Below are 19,710 nucleotides of genomic sequence, written 5' to 3'. Positions count from 1 at the left end.
AAACAAATAGTAAATGTATTCCACTAAATAAAAACCTAACTTTATTGAAAATAAGAAAAGATGGATTTCCACATTTGTTTTTGGCTTATGGTTGTTGTTTTGTAAGCTATCAGATCCATGGCAAAACTTACTAATTGGTTACTATACAAGATGTTTGTCTATTCTTATCAATATCAGATTTAGTTTCAATTTATTCATAAGTAAATATATTTAAACCTAGAGAAAAACATTTGTGATTGGATCATTAGGGCATCATAATGCAAGGTATGTGCATTACTTAAGCTGCTAACAAAAGAGAGATCAACTTCTCTACAGCAACCTTGAAGCACAGATACAAATTTGCATTTTCTGAAAAAATTCAAGTTTTATTTACTTATTCTTACATTGGTGAGAACTAATGTCAGGAACTTAACAAGCAGTAACTTTTTTCCTATCTCTTAGCTGAAAAAAAATACACACAAATATGGCATTTTCATTAGGTAAGACTTGCTTCTTTACATTTCACGAGAATGCAATTACTACCCTTTCTTGGACAAAATGACCAGTTTACTAAAGAAACCATCTTTAGAGGAAGTGTTTAATAAGCATATTTTATTTAAATAAACCCTCCAGTAGGAGAATTCATTTACTTAGAAGGCTCTGTAAAGTTATCTGTTAAATTTATCTGTGCAGCTCACCAACATGTCCTTATTGGAAACATCACCATTTCCACATCACAGTTCCCAAAAGAACTTTAAAGTCTCAAAATTCTGTGTCTCCTTTGGCTTGCTTCTCTCTTGATTGTACCCAGGCTTTATTAATGGTTCGCTTCATATCATCATCTCCATCTTCATAAATTTTCTTTAGAACATTCATCAATCCCTCACTAGGATCTGTTTCAGTGTCATAGGAGGGCTTTCTGTTTAAAAAAAAACACAATAATTAAGAGATATATATACATCTAAAAATGGAGAAATGTGTGTGTATACACAAATGATCCCATTTACTGACAAATTTTATATGCATGATTACTAAGTATGGAAAGACAGATATAAGGTTAACGTAGCAAGTGGAGGAGAGGAGGTAAGAGGAAGGTATCAAGTATCCAAAGATACTCACAATTAATACAGCACTTACAAATTCATCTTAATGAAAACAATATACACCCACACATCTTTCTGGTTCTATGAAAGAAAAGTCCTCAAAATGGCTAGGGGTTTTCTTGGGACAGTGGGATTTTAGGTGATTTTTAACAGAAAAAGTAAATAAATAAGCATTTACTTTTCTGGTCTTAATTTTTTAAAAGCATGTTTTCTCATATTACCTGGGAAAAAATTTTAGAGAAAAACACAAACATATATTACATATGGACACACAATGAAGTTCATATATTTTTTTAATTAGAAAAGCCCTACTCCTAAGCCTGAGATTATGGTATGGGCCTGGTGGTAAAAACAACAGTCCTTAATGTAGTCAATGCTTTTAGTTCAATCAATGTTCAACCTAGGCCACTTAACTTCATATTTAATTCTTCACTCACCTCACTTATGAAATGTCAGGTAATATACTGGACACTGGAAATATATAGTAGGACAGGGTCCTGTACTCCGGTAATTCACTCTAGATTTAAAATCAGTTCCACAGAGAGTGCCTAACTCTAGCCAACCACATCCCAAATGCATGCGGGCTATCATGCAGAGAGAAAGGAGTGAGACAAAGGTGGATGGCTAACTGACTCCATGTAGTACATTACCGATGCAGGGGAATGTGTGACCTAAAATGGGAGTGTCTTTCAATAAACATTTTTTTTAAATAGCATTAAGTAGGATAAAAATATTCTATCTTTTCCACTCTACACGTGACAATGAAACTCCATAACTACATTATCAGAAACTTCTGTGGAACTCAAAAAACATAGGGTATTTGGATCTCTCTGGAACTACTGAAATGGAATCTCCTGGAATGGGCACCATATTTAGAGTAGCACCACTGGCCCAGGATTAAGAACCAGCACAAAACAGCCAACCAAATACAACATGCTGGACACTTCCGGCAGGTTCTGATAGTTGCAGATGTTAAGATAATCGGGTTAGTCAGTGGACATTGAGAGGTAAAAGGTCAAGTCACAGACTGTATAATTCTGTTATCCATAAAGACAAATTATTAAAAATCTATACTCCCAGCAAAGAATACATTAAAATTCTTAAAGAAATGAAAGTGAACTCACTCTTTCTCTTTGCACTCTTTTTCAACCTGAGTCAGGTAGTCCCACCGTGTGTTTTCTACTTTCTTTCTACATAAGATAATCACTGTATCTGTCTTGACCTGGAAGAAAAGTGGGAAAATGGGTACAACTTAGAACACACAGAGAGAATCGTGAATGTTTAGAAGACAATTATTTACTCACTAATCATTACTTCAATGTGTAGGACCTGTTTTAGGAACTAGTAATGCGTTTATGAATAAGCCAGAGTCTGAACACTCATTAAGAAAGACTGCAACAGATAAAACTAGAGTACCTTCAAATACTAAGTGCTCTTCCCAAGACAAAGAAGGTGTTAATCGGGGCTGGAGGAGGATCTGCATTTGAAAAAAAGAATGGCTGGATTTTGGTGAAGGGTAGAGCAACATAGTAAGAAGGGTAAGAGGTAGAAAATCCAATCATATAAGGCAGCACTGATAATGAGTCTGGAAGGTAATGAGAAAACAGGAAGAGCAGGAGTGTACAATCCCTTCAGCAATGATCCAAGTAACTCCTAAGTCTTTTGAGTATCCTTCAACTATAGAATTAGCAGAAAAAAAGTGAGCAGTGAGACCCAAGCTAATCAATAACTTATATTCTGTTACCTTTAAGCTGCTATGTAATTGTATGTAAATAGGTGGCAGAATAGCACATCTATATACCAGATGCATTAAACCTCATTTATTTAAATCAGGTAGAAAAACGGGATTATATGAATCAGAGAAAAGTGCAAGTAATAGTTTTTTAAAAGACAGTTTATTTTTAGCTTGTACTAACACCAACTAGGCTTAGTATTGAAGACTTTTCATGTATCAAAACCACATAGAGCTTCTAATAACAGCGACCACTAATTTAAACATTTTATATCTATTTCATTTCAGAATATCATTTCAACTTTGTGAAATAAATTGTTATTCCCATTATATAAATGAGGAACTGGGACACAGAGGTATTAAGTGACCTGCCAGTTAAGTGGCAAGACTGGCACTAGAACTCAAGTCCCACCCTTAACCACTTTAAAAGCTTATTCCTCTCCTGATATTAAACCATATTTTTATAACAACTTATTTTTCTGGAGCAAGAGTTGACAAACTTTTTCTGTAAAGGGCGAGAGTAAATATTTTAGGCAGCCACATACACAAATAAGTGTGGCTATGTTCAAACAAAACTGTATTTACAAAATGAGCAACATGCTAGTTTGCTGACAGAGGATTAATTCTGTTTCATCTCAACTATAAATTGACCAGTACAATATAATGAGGTTTCACAATATGACAAAAAAAGCAGACTTACTTTTTTTGAACTGCCTTCCACAGAGATGGGTTTCAAGAGATTGTTCACAATCATGGAGTAATTCTTCCCATTTAGATTCTTCACCAGAAGATCAAACGACCTACAATACAATAACAAACACATTACTTTTCTGGTTCTATGAAAGGTGCTGTCTAGCTCTTGTGAAAATAGGCCACCAGTTTTGTTTCAGAAAGACCATTTGGTCATCCCACAGAAGACTCATCCCTTCAAGCAGGTGTGTAGGATAGTTAACTCTGAATTTTAGATACAGCAAAGAAAAGAGCCCGTAACAAGGTAATTGCTGACTTAAAGCTCACCGTCTTCCTCAGGATGAGAACTCACCTGTCTGTGAAGCGCACCTGCACATTCTCCGTGGGGGCTTGATGGACTCCAGTTAAGGTAATGTAGATTTTCACAAACTTATCCGACTGATCCCATCCTAGTAACAAAAACAGTAAAAAATGTGACAGGAGTCAACTCTGATATTATCTCTGAAACAGTAAGTGCATGTGGCTTATAATAAAACTCAGGAAAATGGAAATCCAGTAATAGAAACATGAAAAACTTAAATTTTAAGAAATTTTCTAGATGGAGAAGTTGAATACTCTACCCAAAAGTAGGCATTTAGCCAGTGGTAGAACTTGGATTCAAATCCATGTTTACCGAATACAAAGTCCATGTTCTTTTTATTCCTCAAAATAAAGAATATATATTCTTTAATGTTCATTTCCCCTATTTATGGAAATAATTTTGTCCTATACCTAAATATTGGTAATTCTCCATTAAGCTGGATTACTAATTCCATGATCATTTCTACTTATCTAAGCACTTCAACAAACACAACCAAAAAGCTGTGTTCCATATACACCAAGGAGGTTCCTTCTTTTTTTTTTTAAGTATGTCTTTATTGATTTGAGAGAGAAGAAAAAAGAGGAAGAGAGAGAGATAGAAACATCAATGATGAGAGAGTCACTGACCAGCTGCTTCCTACACACCCCCTACTAGGGATGGAGCCCACAACCCAGGCATGTGCCCTGACCAGGAATTGAACCTCGGTTTCCTGGATGGTAGGTTGATGCTCGACTGCTGAAGCACGCGGGCTGGGCAAGTAGGTTCCTTCTCGCTGCTACGTATTGTACTAAATCAGCTTGCTCTGGTAATAGCTACTAGAATGTATACTTTCCTTTTTTATCTCTTAAAAAGCATCTTATTAAATAAATGATGGGTACACTCTTTCAAGCCACCAAAACAAACACTCAAAATTATTTTAAAAGTTAAGTTTGTTAAGTTGGTCACTTCTGAGGACTTGGGTGCTCACAGGCAGAAAAAGCTGGATGTAGGGGAGCGCCTCATACCATAATTACTGATTTTCACTGTGTATCCCGTTGTAATGGGAGCAACCATGGCAGCTGGCTTTTCATTGTCAAGAAGTTCTGTTTTCCTCGGTGATTTCTGCTGCATTTTGTTCTTGATTTCTGTCTCAATCTTGGATTTCTCAGCTGTAAGAGTATCACGTACTCTCTTTCTAGTGGCCTTTTCCAGCAGAACCTTCACCTCTTCTAGATCTTTCTGTAGCTGTATTAAAGTAAAAGATAGTTAGCTATGATAAATAAGATAAAAACTTGATATTGTGCCTACTGGTCATTTCAGTTTACTGAAATAAGAACTAAGAAGAGGTTCATTTAAATTTTCTTGGGTTGGATAGCAATTTGAATTTCTTCCTCCAGCCTATTGAATTGTAAATAACTCAAGCTTCCTTTTTTTTTTTTTTAAATGAAAATTTAACAATTGGAGATGAAGAAATCTTTTTTTTTTAAAGAAAAGTTTATAGATTTCCTTATAACATGCAATCCTAGTCATCAGATACTAGGAATTTTAACAATATTAAAATAAAAAGACAACTGAATTCACGATGAGTGATGAAATGCTCCAGCAACTTCACTGAGGTTATCTAACTTCTGTCAGGGACTGTTCTTTACTGATCTTCCCTCACTAAATACCCAAATATTACACCCCCTTAAAATTTAATTTTAAAATTAAAGAGTTTAAAATTTTAAGACAAAAGATCAAAAAGCTGATCTCTGTTTTTAAGAAAGTCTTGTTCTGAAGCTCCAGGATTAACCGTACGGTTGAAAGTCTGGGACTTCGTTGCACAGTAGAGAGAAAAAACCTGGGCAAACAATCCAACATACTCCTTCCTGATCACTTAAAAAGTCACCTGTTCTTTCCTCATGCCAGTACCTCGCCTAGTCTACTACTTTCTAGAGGTAGAGCCAACATTTTTTTAAGTTTGAGAGCTAAAGACACCGTTGGAAAATTAATGGACTTTAAAATACGTTCCGTTATCCTCTGACACATTACAAATAAGGGATTCGTTTTTCTTAAAATAACTTTACATTCTGGCTTGATACTAGCAACTTGATAGGAAGGTGCTTATGTGATAGCCTGAGAACATAAAAAAAGCTCAATATAAATACATTTAAATAACTCAGTCTAATATCTGAAGAAGAGTTTAGATGACCTAATGTTTCTTAAGTCTTATAAAAATGCAGTAACAGAAAAATTAATGCTTTTATCTGATTTAACTCAGATGCCCTTGCTTCATCATCTGTAACTGATAACATGGTACAAAAAGTTCAACTGTGCCCAGTCTCCTGTCCATATTCTACAAGACCTACAAACTCATATTACTAAGACAAAAAAAAAAAAAAAAAAATTTGCAAACTCATCTTGAGAGCATAACACCAAAATGTTGTAGTTCAAAACAATCTTTTTTATTAAAATGGTTTAAATTTTTCACATTGATTCTAATACCAACATGATAAAAATACTGAAATGTAAAGTTAGTGTATCTGTTCCTAAAAATTTAGTTTAAAAAAATGTACCAAATCTAAACAAGAGGTTTTACTTCTTGACTAGAATAGGAATCCTTTTTCAAGTAGACTCTAAAAAAGAACTCTGAGAATTAAGGCCCTCTATAGCCAGTTTTGGCTCTCAAGTACTAGAAATGTACGGTGCATCCACTGTAAGTCTGTTCCGTGCACAGTACTAGTGATCCCTTTGGTGCCTTTCCTGCCTTAGATAGAGCAGTTTCTCATCTAATTTATCTTGGCTTTCACTTGTTTTCCTTATGCAAAATCACATATCCCTTTTATCCCCACCCAGAAACACATTCAAACTTATCTTCTAATCTAGTTCCAAATTCTACACTAGGAGGCATTAAAATCAAAGTGCCTCAAAATGGGGAAAGGACTGAATAGACATTTCTCCAAAAATATACAAATGCCCAAACCACCAAGCACATGAGAAGGTGCTCAGCTTCATTTATTAGTCATTAAGGAAATGCACATCAGAACCACAATGAGATACCACTTCATACCCACTAAGATGGCTAAGTTCAACAACAAAAACACCAGGAAAATAACAAGGGAACCTTCAGTCACTGCTTGTGGGAATGTAAAGTTTGGAAAGGAGTTTGGCAGTTTCTTAAAGTTAGTTACCATATGACATTGCAATTCCACTCCTAGGTATAGCATACACTTCAGAAAACTGAAAACCTATGTCCACATAAAAAGTTATACATAAGTACTCATAGCAGCCTTGTTCATAACAGCCGAAGCACAGAAATAATTCAAATGTCCATCAACTGATGAAGTGACAAACAAAATGTGGTATCCATACAATGGAATATTATTCAATCATAAAAATAAATAAAAGCTACACCATGGATTAACTTGGAAACATTATGCTAAGTGAAAAGGAGCCAAAAAGCAAAAGGCCACACATTGTAAGCTTTATTTATATGCAATGCCCAGAACAGGCAAATCCATAAAGACAGAAGGTGGACTGGTGGTTGCTGCGGGAGGAGAAATGGGGAGTGACTATTTAATGGACCCCTAATGGGTTTCTTTTGGGGGGTGATGAAAATGTTCTGGAATGAGTGGTGATAGTTTTACAACACTGTTAATATACTAAAATGATTTGTATGCTTTAAAATGGTTTAAAACAGTGAATTTTATCTCAAACAAAACAAAATTCCCCCTGAAGTATCCCTAAATGTTTATTTTTAAGTACCCCAATTGAGAAAGTCCCTTGGGGTAGCTTAGAGCATCTTCAGATGTGCCAAGGTTTGAGTTCCATCCCCGGTCAGGGCACATACAAGAGTCAACCGATGAGTGCATAAATAAGTGGAACAACAAATTGATGTCTCTCTCCCCCTAAAAATCAACTTTAAAAAAAATAAAAAGAGCCCTGGCTGCACAGCTCAGTTGGTTAGAGCGTCATCCTGATACGCCAAGGTTGCGAGTTCGATCCCAGGCAAGGGCACGTGAACACATAAATAAACACAACAACAAATCACTGTTTCTCTCCATTCCTTCATCTCCCACTCTTTCTTCCTCTTTCCCCAAAATCAATTAATTAAAAAAATCAATTAATTTTTTAAAAAAAGAAAGTCCTTACTTTGAAGAGGATGAATACTGAACTATCCTTATGACTGTAAAGTTACTTCGGAGATTATTTCCTCAGGGCACATGGTGCCCCAAGGCCTCTTTAACCCATAACATAAACTTGTGGCAAGTTACCCAGCATAATACACTTTTTCTTCACTTAAAGCTGAGTCTGAGATGTCAAAAAGTCAAATCTGAGATTCCTGTTTTGTTCATATTGAGGAAAAGATTTCCAAGAAACCAATGTAGACATCCAACACCTCACTGTGATACTGACATTCAACTTAGACCAGGGAAGGAGCAATCCAAATATTATTAGTCCCAGGCTGTAACTGCCAAACTAAGTCTCCAAAAGAGTTAGGCGGCCTCGGTTCAGTTTATAGATCTTACAAGAGGAAAAGGCTGTTCCCCACCACTACTTACAACTAACTTTCCAATTTATTTCTTTACGCATATAGCAGGTGGCTGTTCCCCAAGCACCGTTTAAACAGAACTATTACTCGGTCTTCACAAGCCTATGACACGGGTACTTCTCAGAGAAGCACAACAAAGTGCCCAAAATAACACGGCTACTCGCGCGTGCAGAGAAAACATGCCTGAGCGAATTAAAGAGCTGGGACCAAAGCCTTCCCACCTGCCCTGGAGTGACACTCGGGGCCCGCGACTGGCCCTAATTTAACGAAGCGTCACGTCCCCGAGCTAGAAGAGCGGGCGCGGAAAGGGCCTGAGGCAAACCTCCAAGTGACCAGCTCGCTCCGCCCGCCGCACTCCCCGCAGCCGAGAACCCGACACACCCCGCCGGCCCGCACCGCGCGCGGGGAGACCCGGGCCGGCGCCGAGCGGGGACGGCGCGCAACTTTCCCTCAGAGGCCGCTGCAGGGGGCGGCGGGAGGCCGGGGAAGCGCGGGGAAGCGACGGCGCAGGAAGCCGCCAATGAGGCGGCCGCAGGGCAATGAGCAAGGGAAGCGGGGCGGCGGCGGCGGGCGACAGCGACGGGGCGACTGAGGAAGGTGAGGCGGGACCCTTACCTCCTCCACGGCTGAAGCCATGGTCCGGCTGGGTAGGCAAGGCACGAGCTACAGCCCCGAGCGGAATTGAACAGGAGACGCCGCGCCCACGAGGCTCGCAGCGCCCGCAGCCCGAACGTACTGCCGACCCTGCAGGACACCGCGGCCCGCCCACCGCACGCGGCGCCTCTGGAACCTTCGCGAGCCTAGCGTCACAGCCCCCAGAGCGGCCCTCTTCCCTCAGCCCCGCCCAACCCAGCTTGGCCCCGCCCCGCCCGCCGAGCCTCCCGGCAACGCTCAACTCTCGCGAGAAAAGTGACGCCACTTCCTCTCTGCCAGGACAACCCTGTGTTTATACTTTGATCTCGTTTGCTCCGCCGCCTTTGTGAACCGGACCCCAACCCGGATGTGACATACAAATCTTCGGGCTCCAAATCGGAAGTTGATTATTCAAGAGGCGGCTGTTTCCGTCCCCTCTGGGGCACGGCCAACTAGTCAGTCATCTTGTCTGAGGCTAACCTGTGAGCCTCTGCGAGAACAGGACAAAAAAAGGGAACAGGGGCAGCCCATTTATGTTTCTAAAACGGGAAAGAACGAAGAGTTAAGTGTGGAGAACCCTGAGGAGAACAGTTTGATTGTCAGCGGGTTCTGGCGCTCTAGAGACGTCACCACGATTTAGCATCAGCGACGCGGTGGCGTCATCACGGATCGCGTGGGGCTGCGTTGGCCACGTGACAGCGCGCCAGTCCCGGTAGTTTGTGGAAGTACTTCCCGGGCGCCTCTGCCCCGCGCCTCCTCCCCGACCGTTCTGCGAGCCTCCCGCTCTCACGCGGGTGTGGGTTCGGGGGCTGCATTCCGCTCTGCCGGCTCCAGCAGCCCCTCTCAGTAGAAGACCCCGAGAGCCCACTTTTCAGGTATTTTAGCCACTGACGGCCTCAAAACGTCTGCAGCGTGGTTGAGAACATAAAAAACCCTGAGGAGTCTGATAGCCCTCAGTCACTCAGTTTGGGTATCGCCCAAGGCAGCTATTAGAATCAGCAAGTCAGACAAGAAAAAAAGGTATAAACTGATGAACAAAATGGAGACCAAGAACCGTGGAACAGTCTGAGGAATTTCAGAGGGAAGGCTGGAGTCGCGGAGTGCGTGGGGGGAGATTGATCAAAGAGTTTATATGCATATATGGTAACCTCTGGACACTGACCGTGTGGAGAGGGGGGGCTGGGCCTCTAATTGTCTAGGTACTTAATTAGGAACAAATATCCCATTGCACCGTGTGAAAGCTTGAACTAATGCTGTGGTTTCCAAATTTGCTTGACTACACTCCTGGGGCAACTCCTCCCCCCAGATATAAGTCACAAGATTTTAAATACCTTCTCTCTCATCTGTATCTTCAGCTCCACCACCCCAGTGAGCTCCAGACTCTGCCTCTGCTTGAACATCTAATAAGCACATCAAATTCAGCTTGCCTACAAAAACGAACACCCCCTCCTCCCAATTTCTATGACAACAGTCACTTGGGTTCCAGGTGGCGTTGCAGTCCCTTGCCCCAGTGCCTCTTCGGGCCCCATTTGGCCTTTGGTATCTATGATCTTTAAAAAAACCCTATTTCCTTTTGTCTTATTAAGCTATCTTAAGCGTTTCTGTTACTTGCAACCAAGGAATCTCTAGAGAGGAAAATAGGGCACTGGGCAGTGCTGCTGTACAGGACAACATTCTGCAAGTAGAGCCTGGAACAAGTTCCTGTAGATTTTTTATTTCTTAGCTGACTGAAGTCTAGTGTCAAATAAGAAGTGTTACATAAACACTGGGTTCAGATGATTCAGAATAAAATCAACTAGAAGAAAACAGAAAAGACAGATATGGACTTGAGAACAAATGTTTATTACTGCTTAATGGGGCCAAAGGGGCAACACAAAGCATTGAAAACATCACTGGCTCACAAAAACAGTCACCTGTTACCTTCTGGGTTGCACTTGTTTATTTCACAAGGTTCCAGTCACACATGAAAACAATATACTAATCCAGTTCAAGTTCGTAACGATTATAAAAGTAAACATTTGTTGGGACAATGTACAATAAATTGCACTTTCCTTAACAAGCATTACATTTACATTTATAGAGTGTACTATGCATAATACGTGGAATTATGGAAACATCTAATTGGTCAGTGTATATAGAGGAGAGAGGCTGCTCACTGTTTCTTTTGTAGTCAACTAGCGTCATTGGGGCTAATCAACTCCTTTATCCCAGAACCCGTTTTCATTAGAGAAACCATAGACAAAAATTACACAATTCATGAAAATAGATGGTAGAGAATTTCTGCTACCTCCTCAGCAAGGGAAAGGTAGGAGTTGAAAGAAAGTGGGGCTGACTCAGAAACTTTTTCCTCTCATTTGAATTAAGGATCCATATATTATGCAAAATACCAAAAATAGAGAAACTGATGTAAAAGGCTATTGGGACATCTTGGACTCTGGGGCCATCTCCAGCTTTATTGTGCTTTCATGACACCAGAGTCTTGATGCATTTATATCCTTATAATTCAGTTTCCTATATTTTATTCTATAAATAAAATATAGTTATGTTACATTTCAGTGGAAATGATTTTACATGTTAACTTACTGCCAATGAAAACTAAAGGAACTTAAAACGTTGATTTTCTACTCAGTGATTCTTTATTCTTAAATTTTTCAGAATACCACTGATGATAAACCTGGGGTGGTGGTGGTGAGAATGGGACATGTTCATGAAGATGTTTGTATAGCAGGTAACAAATTCATTTGGAGATAAGCTGGACATGTAGTCTTTTAGATGGAAGCTGAGAAGGGAACTCTTGACTGCTGACTGTAGTCACCGTGCTACTCATAAACATCCACTTTCTCATTACCACTCAAGATCATCTCCTATTTAGGTGTAGCCCCCACTGAAGTATTCATTTTGGCAGCTTTTGGAAGACAAGGAAATTCCTAAGGTAAAGGGCTTTGAAGTTATTCCACTGAAGCCACTATGAGAGAGGAAGGATGTTTTGGAGCAGTTCTAGTTCAGTGTGACCATGAGCATGGCAACTCAAGGGCAAGAGCTTTATACCTACCTGGCAGTGTCCTGGTAGGAAACAGGCCACTGAGCCGTTACCTGCCCTTCTGTATTTGATCGCCAGGTGTGTGTTCAGGTGCATGGTATGTGGGTACACAAGAGGCAGGGACACTATAAAATTCTACACACACAAATCTAACTGTTCAAACAGCAGTCTGTCCATTCTCATTTATTTGCAACTGAAGCAAGAGAATCGGAGCTTTTTAAAGTGTTGTTTTTAAAAGTTAAACAATAGAATCATCTTACTAATTAAAAGTGTTCTTTTTAAAAGAGAAAATAAAGTATTTAACTTTTTAAAGGTTCCTTTGTCCCTTCCGAAGTAACTAATCAACCCTTTTAAGGATCCCTCACCTCTTTCACCCTAAACTGTGTGTTCTCTTGTTTTTCTCACTTAGCTAGGAAATGAAGCCACTAGTTATTAACTGGAAAGTAGTTTAAGAAAATGGAGTAAGAGTGCGAGAAAAATAAATAATACATAGTATAAAAGAATGAAAATTTTGAAGAAATGAAACAAAATAAATACAATGAAATATCCCAACATCAGTATAAAGATTGCTTTTCTACTTTCCTATGGAAGTTAAAGACAGCAAATGAAGCAGAAACTGCCAACTTAATAGCCAGGAGAGGGGAATGCAGGCATTGATTGTATGTTAATTTAGCCCATAGGCCTGTATAGCCTTCCTATTAGTGCTTCTGATAGGCGCTCATATACAGAACATTAGGGAACAGTTTGTTTCTCTGCATCAAATTATAGATAACTAAATATAACCAAATTGTGTCATGGCTCAGGATGTGGGAAGCTAGCAAACATGCACTGCAAAATTCAGCTCGGTTTCTTTCAACTTTAAAGAACATGGTATTTGATTTTCAAGATATAAAAGCTAATGAACTGAGTAATCAAGTTGAAAATTTATTTTGCAGAATTTAATAAGAACAAATATTCGCTTTTCAGAATGTTGCAAATGTTGGGATTTCTAGAGGAGTGTTTTAGACAGTGTGTTCTAGGAAAAGATGAAAAATATTCCATAATATCTGAAAATTTCCTGGATATTTGGGCTGGTTCATCTCTTTCCAAAGGAATCAAGAGAGGAGTAGCAATTCTCAATATATTTCAAAATAAATGAAATTAAAACTAGCAGTTAATGCTAGGATGCATGAGTTTTAAACAATACATGGTGAAGGACAGGCAGTTTGGGATAATGCTGTTTTAACATATTGTATGAATAATCGTATCATATACCATATTTTGAATTGTTTTTCTTTCTCTTTACTATTGCTACTGACCCAAAGGCATTGCAGTGAAAAATAGTTTAGACCTGTAGTACCAAAACATACTCAAGTATGATACGGAACTGGAAAAGAAAAGATCTGTAGGTTACCCTTATAATCTTTTAAAAGAGTTAAAAGGAAATGCAAAAGATTTATTTATTACATGTTTGGAATGTATAAACCTGGTATTTTGTTTAAAGAAAAAAATGAAATTGAGCCAGGTTTACAGGTAAGGACTGGACCTAGAGCCGTTCTATTTCTCTCTCAACTCTTATTTAAGGAATATTATACAATTTAAGCATTCTGTGGAATGTGCCAATTTTTGGAAGTTAAAAAGAGAACTATAGTACAGTAGAACTATAGTACAGTAGAACTATAAGATTCATAAAACACAAAAGGACATCTTTAATTTAGCTGGCCATTTGATAAGGCAACTTGTACAAGGCTCCTTGGAATCAAAGCATAAAGTATCAGCAAAGCTAACAGATTATACTAAATGATTTACAGAATCAAGTACCAAGATGCAATTCTCTAGCCATTATATTTTACAAATAAAAATAAAATTAGGTTTTCTAAACCATCATGTAGGGAATGTTAAAGTCAACATAGACACTGGAATGCTGGTTTATTTTCATTTTTGGTAAAAGGAAATGATGAAAGATGTCAGGACCCCAAAAAAATTCTATAAGAAAGTATTATTTGATGAGTGTAACAAACAACCCTGTCAGTTGTATGGGCTGTAAAGGATATAAACACTGATGAACTTCACTTTTTAGAGTTTAATGGTCATTTTAGGGGGAAGCAACTTGTAGTGTGTGCTCCTGGTCAAGATGGCTCTTATTTGATTTTTACCTCCAGGAGTATGTTAGTTTTAATTGTATCATATGGCACATATGAGAATCACTCTGGCAATACAGAGTTTAAGATCCTTTTGCAAAGAATATGTTCAACAAGGAAGCCAAGGCTGAGTGTCAGTAAATGTTTATTGTATATAACTGACAGTAGTTGAGTTGGTGGAAAAAGAGAAAGGCCGCCAAAATAGCTTAGAAAAATGGTAAAATTTGTTTTGCCCCTACCAAAGGATTTCCTGCAAGGACTATTGATATATACATGTTAAATATAATAGAAAAAAATATTTCCATCAACTTTTAAACAATAGCTTTCTTTACCTTTCCATGAGATAAGTATTTCTATAAAGGTTTCATATTCAATCAAAAATGTTCCCATCGCATTTGCATCCTCACCTAGGAGTAACGAGGGCACATTTTTGGGGCACTACAGAAATCAGGAAAAGCTGCCTAACATTAAACTAAGATGACGTGAAGCTGACCTCGATTTCCCATTTCATAACTTTAACAAAGTTACAGTATATTAGTGTTTCCTTAGCAAGTATATGTCAACATTAAATGACATACTCTGTCCCTAGTTCTAAACACAATGGCTGAACCTGGGTCTTTCTAGGCTTCTCTGGTGAAGGTTTCCTAAGGCTCTGACTCGCAATATCCACTTCGACTTGACGTTCACCAGCACTCACAACTGTGTTCATACTCAGGAACTTGCAGTTCCCGTGTGGAGTTCTTAAACGGGCCTGTTAGAATACCAGGGCCAAAGTGATTTATTTCTTCCTGCGTTTATCAAAACCTCAGTTCCTTTTCTCTCCTGTGTCTTCCCAACAGCCTGTCTTATCCTATGGTTCTTGGCATTTTGTTTCCAGGTGCACCCAACAGAAAATGAAATAAACTAACTTTCTTTTGGGACTGTTCAATCCCAGGTCTGCTCTTCCCTCTAGAGGTCATCGCTCTCAGGAGAAAACCCGACAGTGGTCCCGACCAGCCCCATAGTGTGCTTTATCTGAATAAATCCTGAAAATTTAAGAGTTTTGGTTTTAATTTCTTTTTGTGTGGCAAATATCTCTCTATCACTTCAACCTTCGAATAAAAGACATCTCCATTTTTATGTAAGATAAAAACAATTATGAACAGTTAGTTCTCAATAAAAAGCATTTAGTTTGGAATTACTGATTTCCAGCTAAAGAGCAGGCATGTAACATAATGCATAATACTAGGATGAATCTGAACATGGCCTTCCAAGAAAGAAGCTCAAAAATAGGTATTCAACATAAATCAGGTCAGTTTAAACAGCATCCCTTTGAAAGTGGCATACAAGAAAGAGTGAGAGCCACTGAAAGAGCGGGCTTGCTTTCTGGCCTCCTTTACTTTCCTTCTTCAAAGGGACACCTGGAAGAGTCCTCGGCGTCTCCATTGCTTTGATCGTTGTGCTCTTGTGCTGGGGTGAGGCGGGAACTATGTGCTCTCCTTGGGTGGCTGGGTGCTCTGTGGCGGCTGCAGGGGCTGGGTGCCCGTGGCCGTTTTGATAGAGTTCAGGGTTTTGCTAAACCAAGAGTTTTTTGCAGCTTGGATTTCATTCATAAGGGCCCCTCTCTGATGTTCAAGTTCCTAATTAAAGAAAGAAAATCATCTGAGATTTATAAATGTTTTCTCTCTGCCAAAAATGTCCAAGTACAGCTTCTTGGAATCCCCAGGTCAATACAGCCATAGTTTTCCTCCCACAAAGCTCAGGAGAAATTTAACTGGCTTCTTAGTGTAAAAAGAAAGTTTACAGTTAGAAGAGGTATCACTAAAAACCACAATCTGTGCCTTCTCTGAACAGTGCTCATGTTATCTTTTTCCCCCTGCAGCTTAGGGTTAGGGTACAACCTGAGATAACAGTTTAAAACCACAAAGAAGCATAAACGCATGGATGGATTTAATTTTTACTGATAGAGCAAGCATGCGTGAGTCCATATCCAAATGCACGGCCTTTGCACCGAGAACCTACGAGGTCTGGCACAGAGACAGCTGGGGACGGCCAGTGCGGTGCAGGTTGGAGCCACGGTTGCGCGTGGTGGAAACGGATCACTGCTAAAGAGGAAAAGGGGAACAGGCCATCAGAAGTCAGGGCTATTTTTCTAGTTATGTTGCCTTCCCATATGGAAGGAGATTATAGAGAACGGGATGTGGCAAAATCAGGTAAAGATGAAGAGAAGCTCCCCCCAAAAGGAATGGGTATCAGCCAGTGTTCAGCCACCTGGGGAATACCAGAGGTTTGGCCTTTCATTTTCCAAAGTGGCGAAGTTCAGTGAGAAAGGACCTCGGCAAGAAACCGCAGGGTAAACCAAAAAAGCATATGCTTAAGTTCTCACAAGATGTCATTTTAATGATTAATATTCATTTAAATCTACGTGTTTATATCAGTTTTGAAAAATAATAACATCTGGCTATGCAGGACACATTCTTGGCCGGAAAAAGGTATGTATTATAACACCTATGATTCTGAGCTAAATATGTATACTCTAAAGTCCTAGAATATACCAGACCACTAACTTTATTTTTTATTGTTGACATTTTATCAAGTCACCAACCTGGATTTTACACTTGGCCTCCACCAGCTGCAGTTTGGTTTGTGCCAGTTCCAGCTCCATCTCCCTCAGCTGCTTCTTAAGTGAGTCCTTCTCATCGTCTGACTCAATTCCCTGGTCCTCTCTGCTTACAGCCGCTGGCTTCAAAGCGCCCTCCTTGCTGAAAATGTCACTGCAGTGTTTACATGCCATCATTTTACCCTGAAATATCCAAAAGATATAACCAATATCAAGTTGTATTCCATAGCGTAAATCAAAAATCACGTCCTGAAACAATATATGATTTGATTTTTATTTAGATGTCATTTGTTGCCATCAAATGCAGGTCTATTTCTGAAGGTACCTATTTCCCTTGTGCTACAACCAAATGGTTACAGTCAGCATAAAATCCAACTATCCAAGACAGGTGCCCCTTTTCCTTAAAGTATATTTAGAGACTCTGGGAATAGACAGTAGAAATTTTGTACTATCAATACTTGTACCAGATGCCAAGCCCCAGCCATCATGCTCTGTGTGCAGTGTATCATTTAATCCTAGGGCTAAGTACGTGATTAGTTACTATTTTCACCCCCATTTTATAAATGAAGAAACTCAAGAGTTTAACTTGCCTAAAGTAGACTGAGGTCATTATGACTAACCTAAATCTATCCTTGCAACAAATAAAGTGGATGTCCTTTTGTTCAGCATTAAAGCAAAAATGATCGTTACTGTTCAAGGTAATAAAATAACTCTGACCTGGAATGCCAATCACAGCATAATTGGCACCAGACAACAGCAGCTCTCTTTGAGACAAGCTTGCTATTGTTTGCTTAAAATATCTCCAAAAATAGTTTAGAGAGAAAAGATATCACATAATCTATTTCAACGTCCTACTGTTACAGCAAGCTCACTGTCCATGACTCTAACTACCCTCTCTTCACACACACACACGCACAGTAGCTCTCCCCTGTTCTGTGTCGTTGTGCACATCGCCACCAGGGAGGCCTGAAGACTTGGGTGTCATCTTTTCATTAGCTTCTCTTTCATTCCATACCCAGCTGTTCATTATGTCCAAGCTCTGCCTATCCCAGGCTTGATTCCCTAAAATCACCTTCTTAACCCCCACTGATTTCTTTCTTACCCCACCCATACTGCACTCCTCAGATTCCTGCCTGCCTAATGTTCATTAGACACTTAAAAGATATCTGATAGCTCTCTTAAGAACCCAGCGCTGGCACAGACAGGCACACAGCACATATTTGTTAATATGTTTATTGTTGACTAAATATTTGTTCACTAGATAAAATGTTAAAGCGGTGGCTTTTGATCTGGGTCTTAAGTGACTGAAAGTTTACCAAGCAGTTTCAATAGGATGAACCTTATAAAGGAACAGATTAATCTCAGAAGAGGGAGAAGGAGATTTTGGCAGAGAGAACACCGTATGCAGAGACACTGCACCTTCAGAGAGCTACAGGGAGTGAGATACTCAAGCAGAGAGGAAGTGATGCGCTAGTGAGAGGTACATGGTGAGATGAGTCCTCCGCAGCCATGTTGTAAAAGTCCTGAAACAGAATGCTTGAAAATATGGGTTTTATCCTGTGCTACATGTTAGAGTAGAGCAATGAGCCTCATGGAGCAGACATGCCAACGTGAGAAAGACCACAGATTCCTGCCCATGTCCCTCTCCTTCCTCAGTAGCACAACCGTAATGTTATCTGGGCTAGAAAATGCCCAGTTGAAAGGTGCTATTGTCTAGACTCCCTTGAAGATAGGTGTAACCATGAAATTAAGTTCTGATATGTATGGAACTTCAAAGAAGGCTACTTAGAGAGAGCTCATCCAATTGGAGGTGGGACCTTTATCCTTGCATCTTCTTTGGCCTAAAATTCCAACATGGAATGTGGGTGTGATGGTGGAAACTCCAGTTGGCAGGTTTGACTTTTAGGTGACCTTGAGGATGGAAGCCCATGCTGAGAATATGGGCCACTAAAGTTTGGATCACTGATAAAACCAAGGATCCTTCTAGTCCTAGACTTCTTTTACATGAGATAATATCTTGTGTGTTTAGGCCAATGTTATTTTGGGTTTTCTACATGTGGCCTAATTCTAAAGACACACAGAGTGATACAGTGAAATTTGTATTTGGGAATGCTCACTCTGATCACAGTGTAGAGGATTAACTGGTAAGTGTACTCAAAACACACTTGGAATACAAAGTCAGAGTAAGGTTCATATTTTCATTTCTCATGTCTCAGATTTTTAAGTTATAACTTATAAAAATGTGCATTTATTGTGTGCCAAGTACTAAAGTAAGCACTTTATATACATTATCTTATTTAATCTTCAAAATGACCCTATGAGGCAGGTACTGTTATCTCTTTTACAGAATACAAAATAAAGTTTAGAGAGGTTAAATAACTTGCCCAAGTTGTTAAACTATATGCTGAAATCCCTAGAAGGTATAAAAATTACTAGTTTTAAATTGGAATATATTCTAATAGATTTACATTAGGTTTCTAGGACACGAGTCACAAGAGTTGGCTGTGCTAACATTATTTCTTAAAAATGCCAATCCATTTGGTTTACTGTTGTTTCTACAGAATAAGCAATTGCTTTTTTCAAGTAATCATTGTAAGGAGTTTTACCACCAGGGGGCAGTATATAAATAAATGCTACAAGTTTTCTTTAAAAACAAACCTCTAAAACATTGGTGTTAGAGCCCAACATGTGTTTTCCGGCCAAGTTCCAGACTACCCACACTGTTTACTGTTCAAGAGAGTGATGGGATGAAACTGAGGGGTCACGTACTGAAGCATCACGTCATTTCAGGCAGTGGGATGCAGGCTGCTGAGGGTTCCCAGGTTTCCACCATCATGGAAAGCTCGGGGCCTCCTGCGGCAATGCTGAAACCCACTGCCTGCCTCTGACAGCACCTAAGACTTACGGGGACATAACCTTTCAGCTGCAGGGAAGACAATCACA

General features: G+C 39.4%; 2 protein-coding genes across 7 annotated transcripts in view; both read right to left on the bottom strand.

Moving 5' to 3' along the window:
- Window positions 1-26: 26 nt before the first annotated feature.
- On the bottom strand, window positions 27-9,379 carry CACYBP (calcyclin binding protein). The gene is made up of 6 exons (XM_081121375.1): window positions 8,991-9,379; window positions 4,870-5,089; window positions 3,857-3,953; window positions 3,515-3,614; window positions 2,207-2,304; window positions 27-898 (listed from the first exon to the last, which is right to left on the bottom strand). The coding sequence occupies exons 1-6, from the start codon at window positions 9,009-9,011 to the stop codon at window positions 742-744; spliced, it is 693 nt and encodes a 230-aa protein (XP_080977501.1). The 5' UTR covers window positions 9,012-9,379; the 3' UTR covers window positions 27-741.
- A 4,917-nt stretch (window positions 9,380-14,296) lies between these two features.
- RABGAP1L (RAB GTPase activating protein 1 like) overlaps window positions 14,297-19,710 on the bottom strand; it is a gene marked incomplete at its 5' end in the record, with an annotated part of 365,222 nt that continues 359,808 nt past the window's right edge. For all 6 annotated transcript variants that reach the window (XM_081121358.1, XM_081121361.1, XM_081121366.1 and 3 more), the window contains 2 exons: window positions 14,297-15,787; window positions 16,753-16,950. In XM_081121358.1, the coding sequence (XP_080977484.1) occupies window positions 15,635-15,787; window positions 16,753-16,950 (351 nt within the window). In that variant the 3' untranslated portion in view covers window positions 14,297-15,634. The remainder of the gene's footprint in view (window positions 15,788-16,752; window positions 16,951-19,710) is intronic.

Source organism: Miniopterus schreibersii (assembly GCF_964146895.1).
Source record: "Miniopterus schreibersii genome assembly, chromosome: 19".
Taxonomy (NCBI): domain Eukaryota; kingdom Metazoa; phylum Chordata; class Mammalia; order Chiroptera; family Miniopteridae; genus Miniopterus; species Miniopterus schreibersii.
This window is presented reverse-complemented; position numbering and strand designations above follow the sequence as displayed.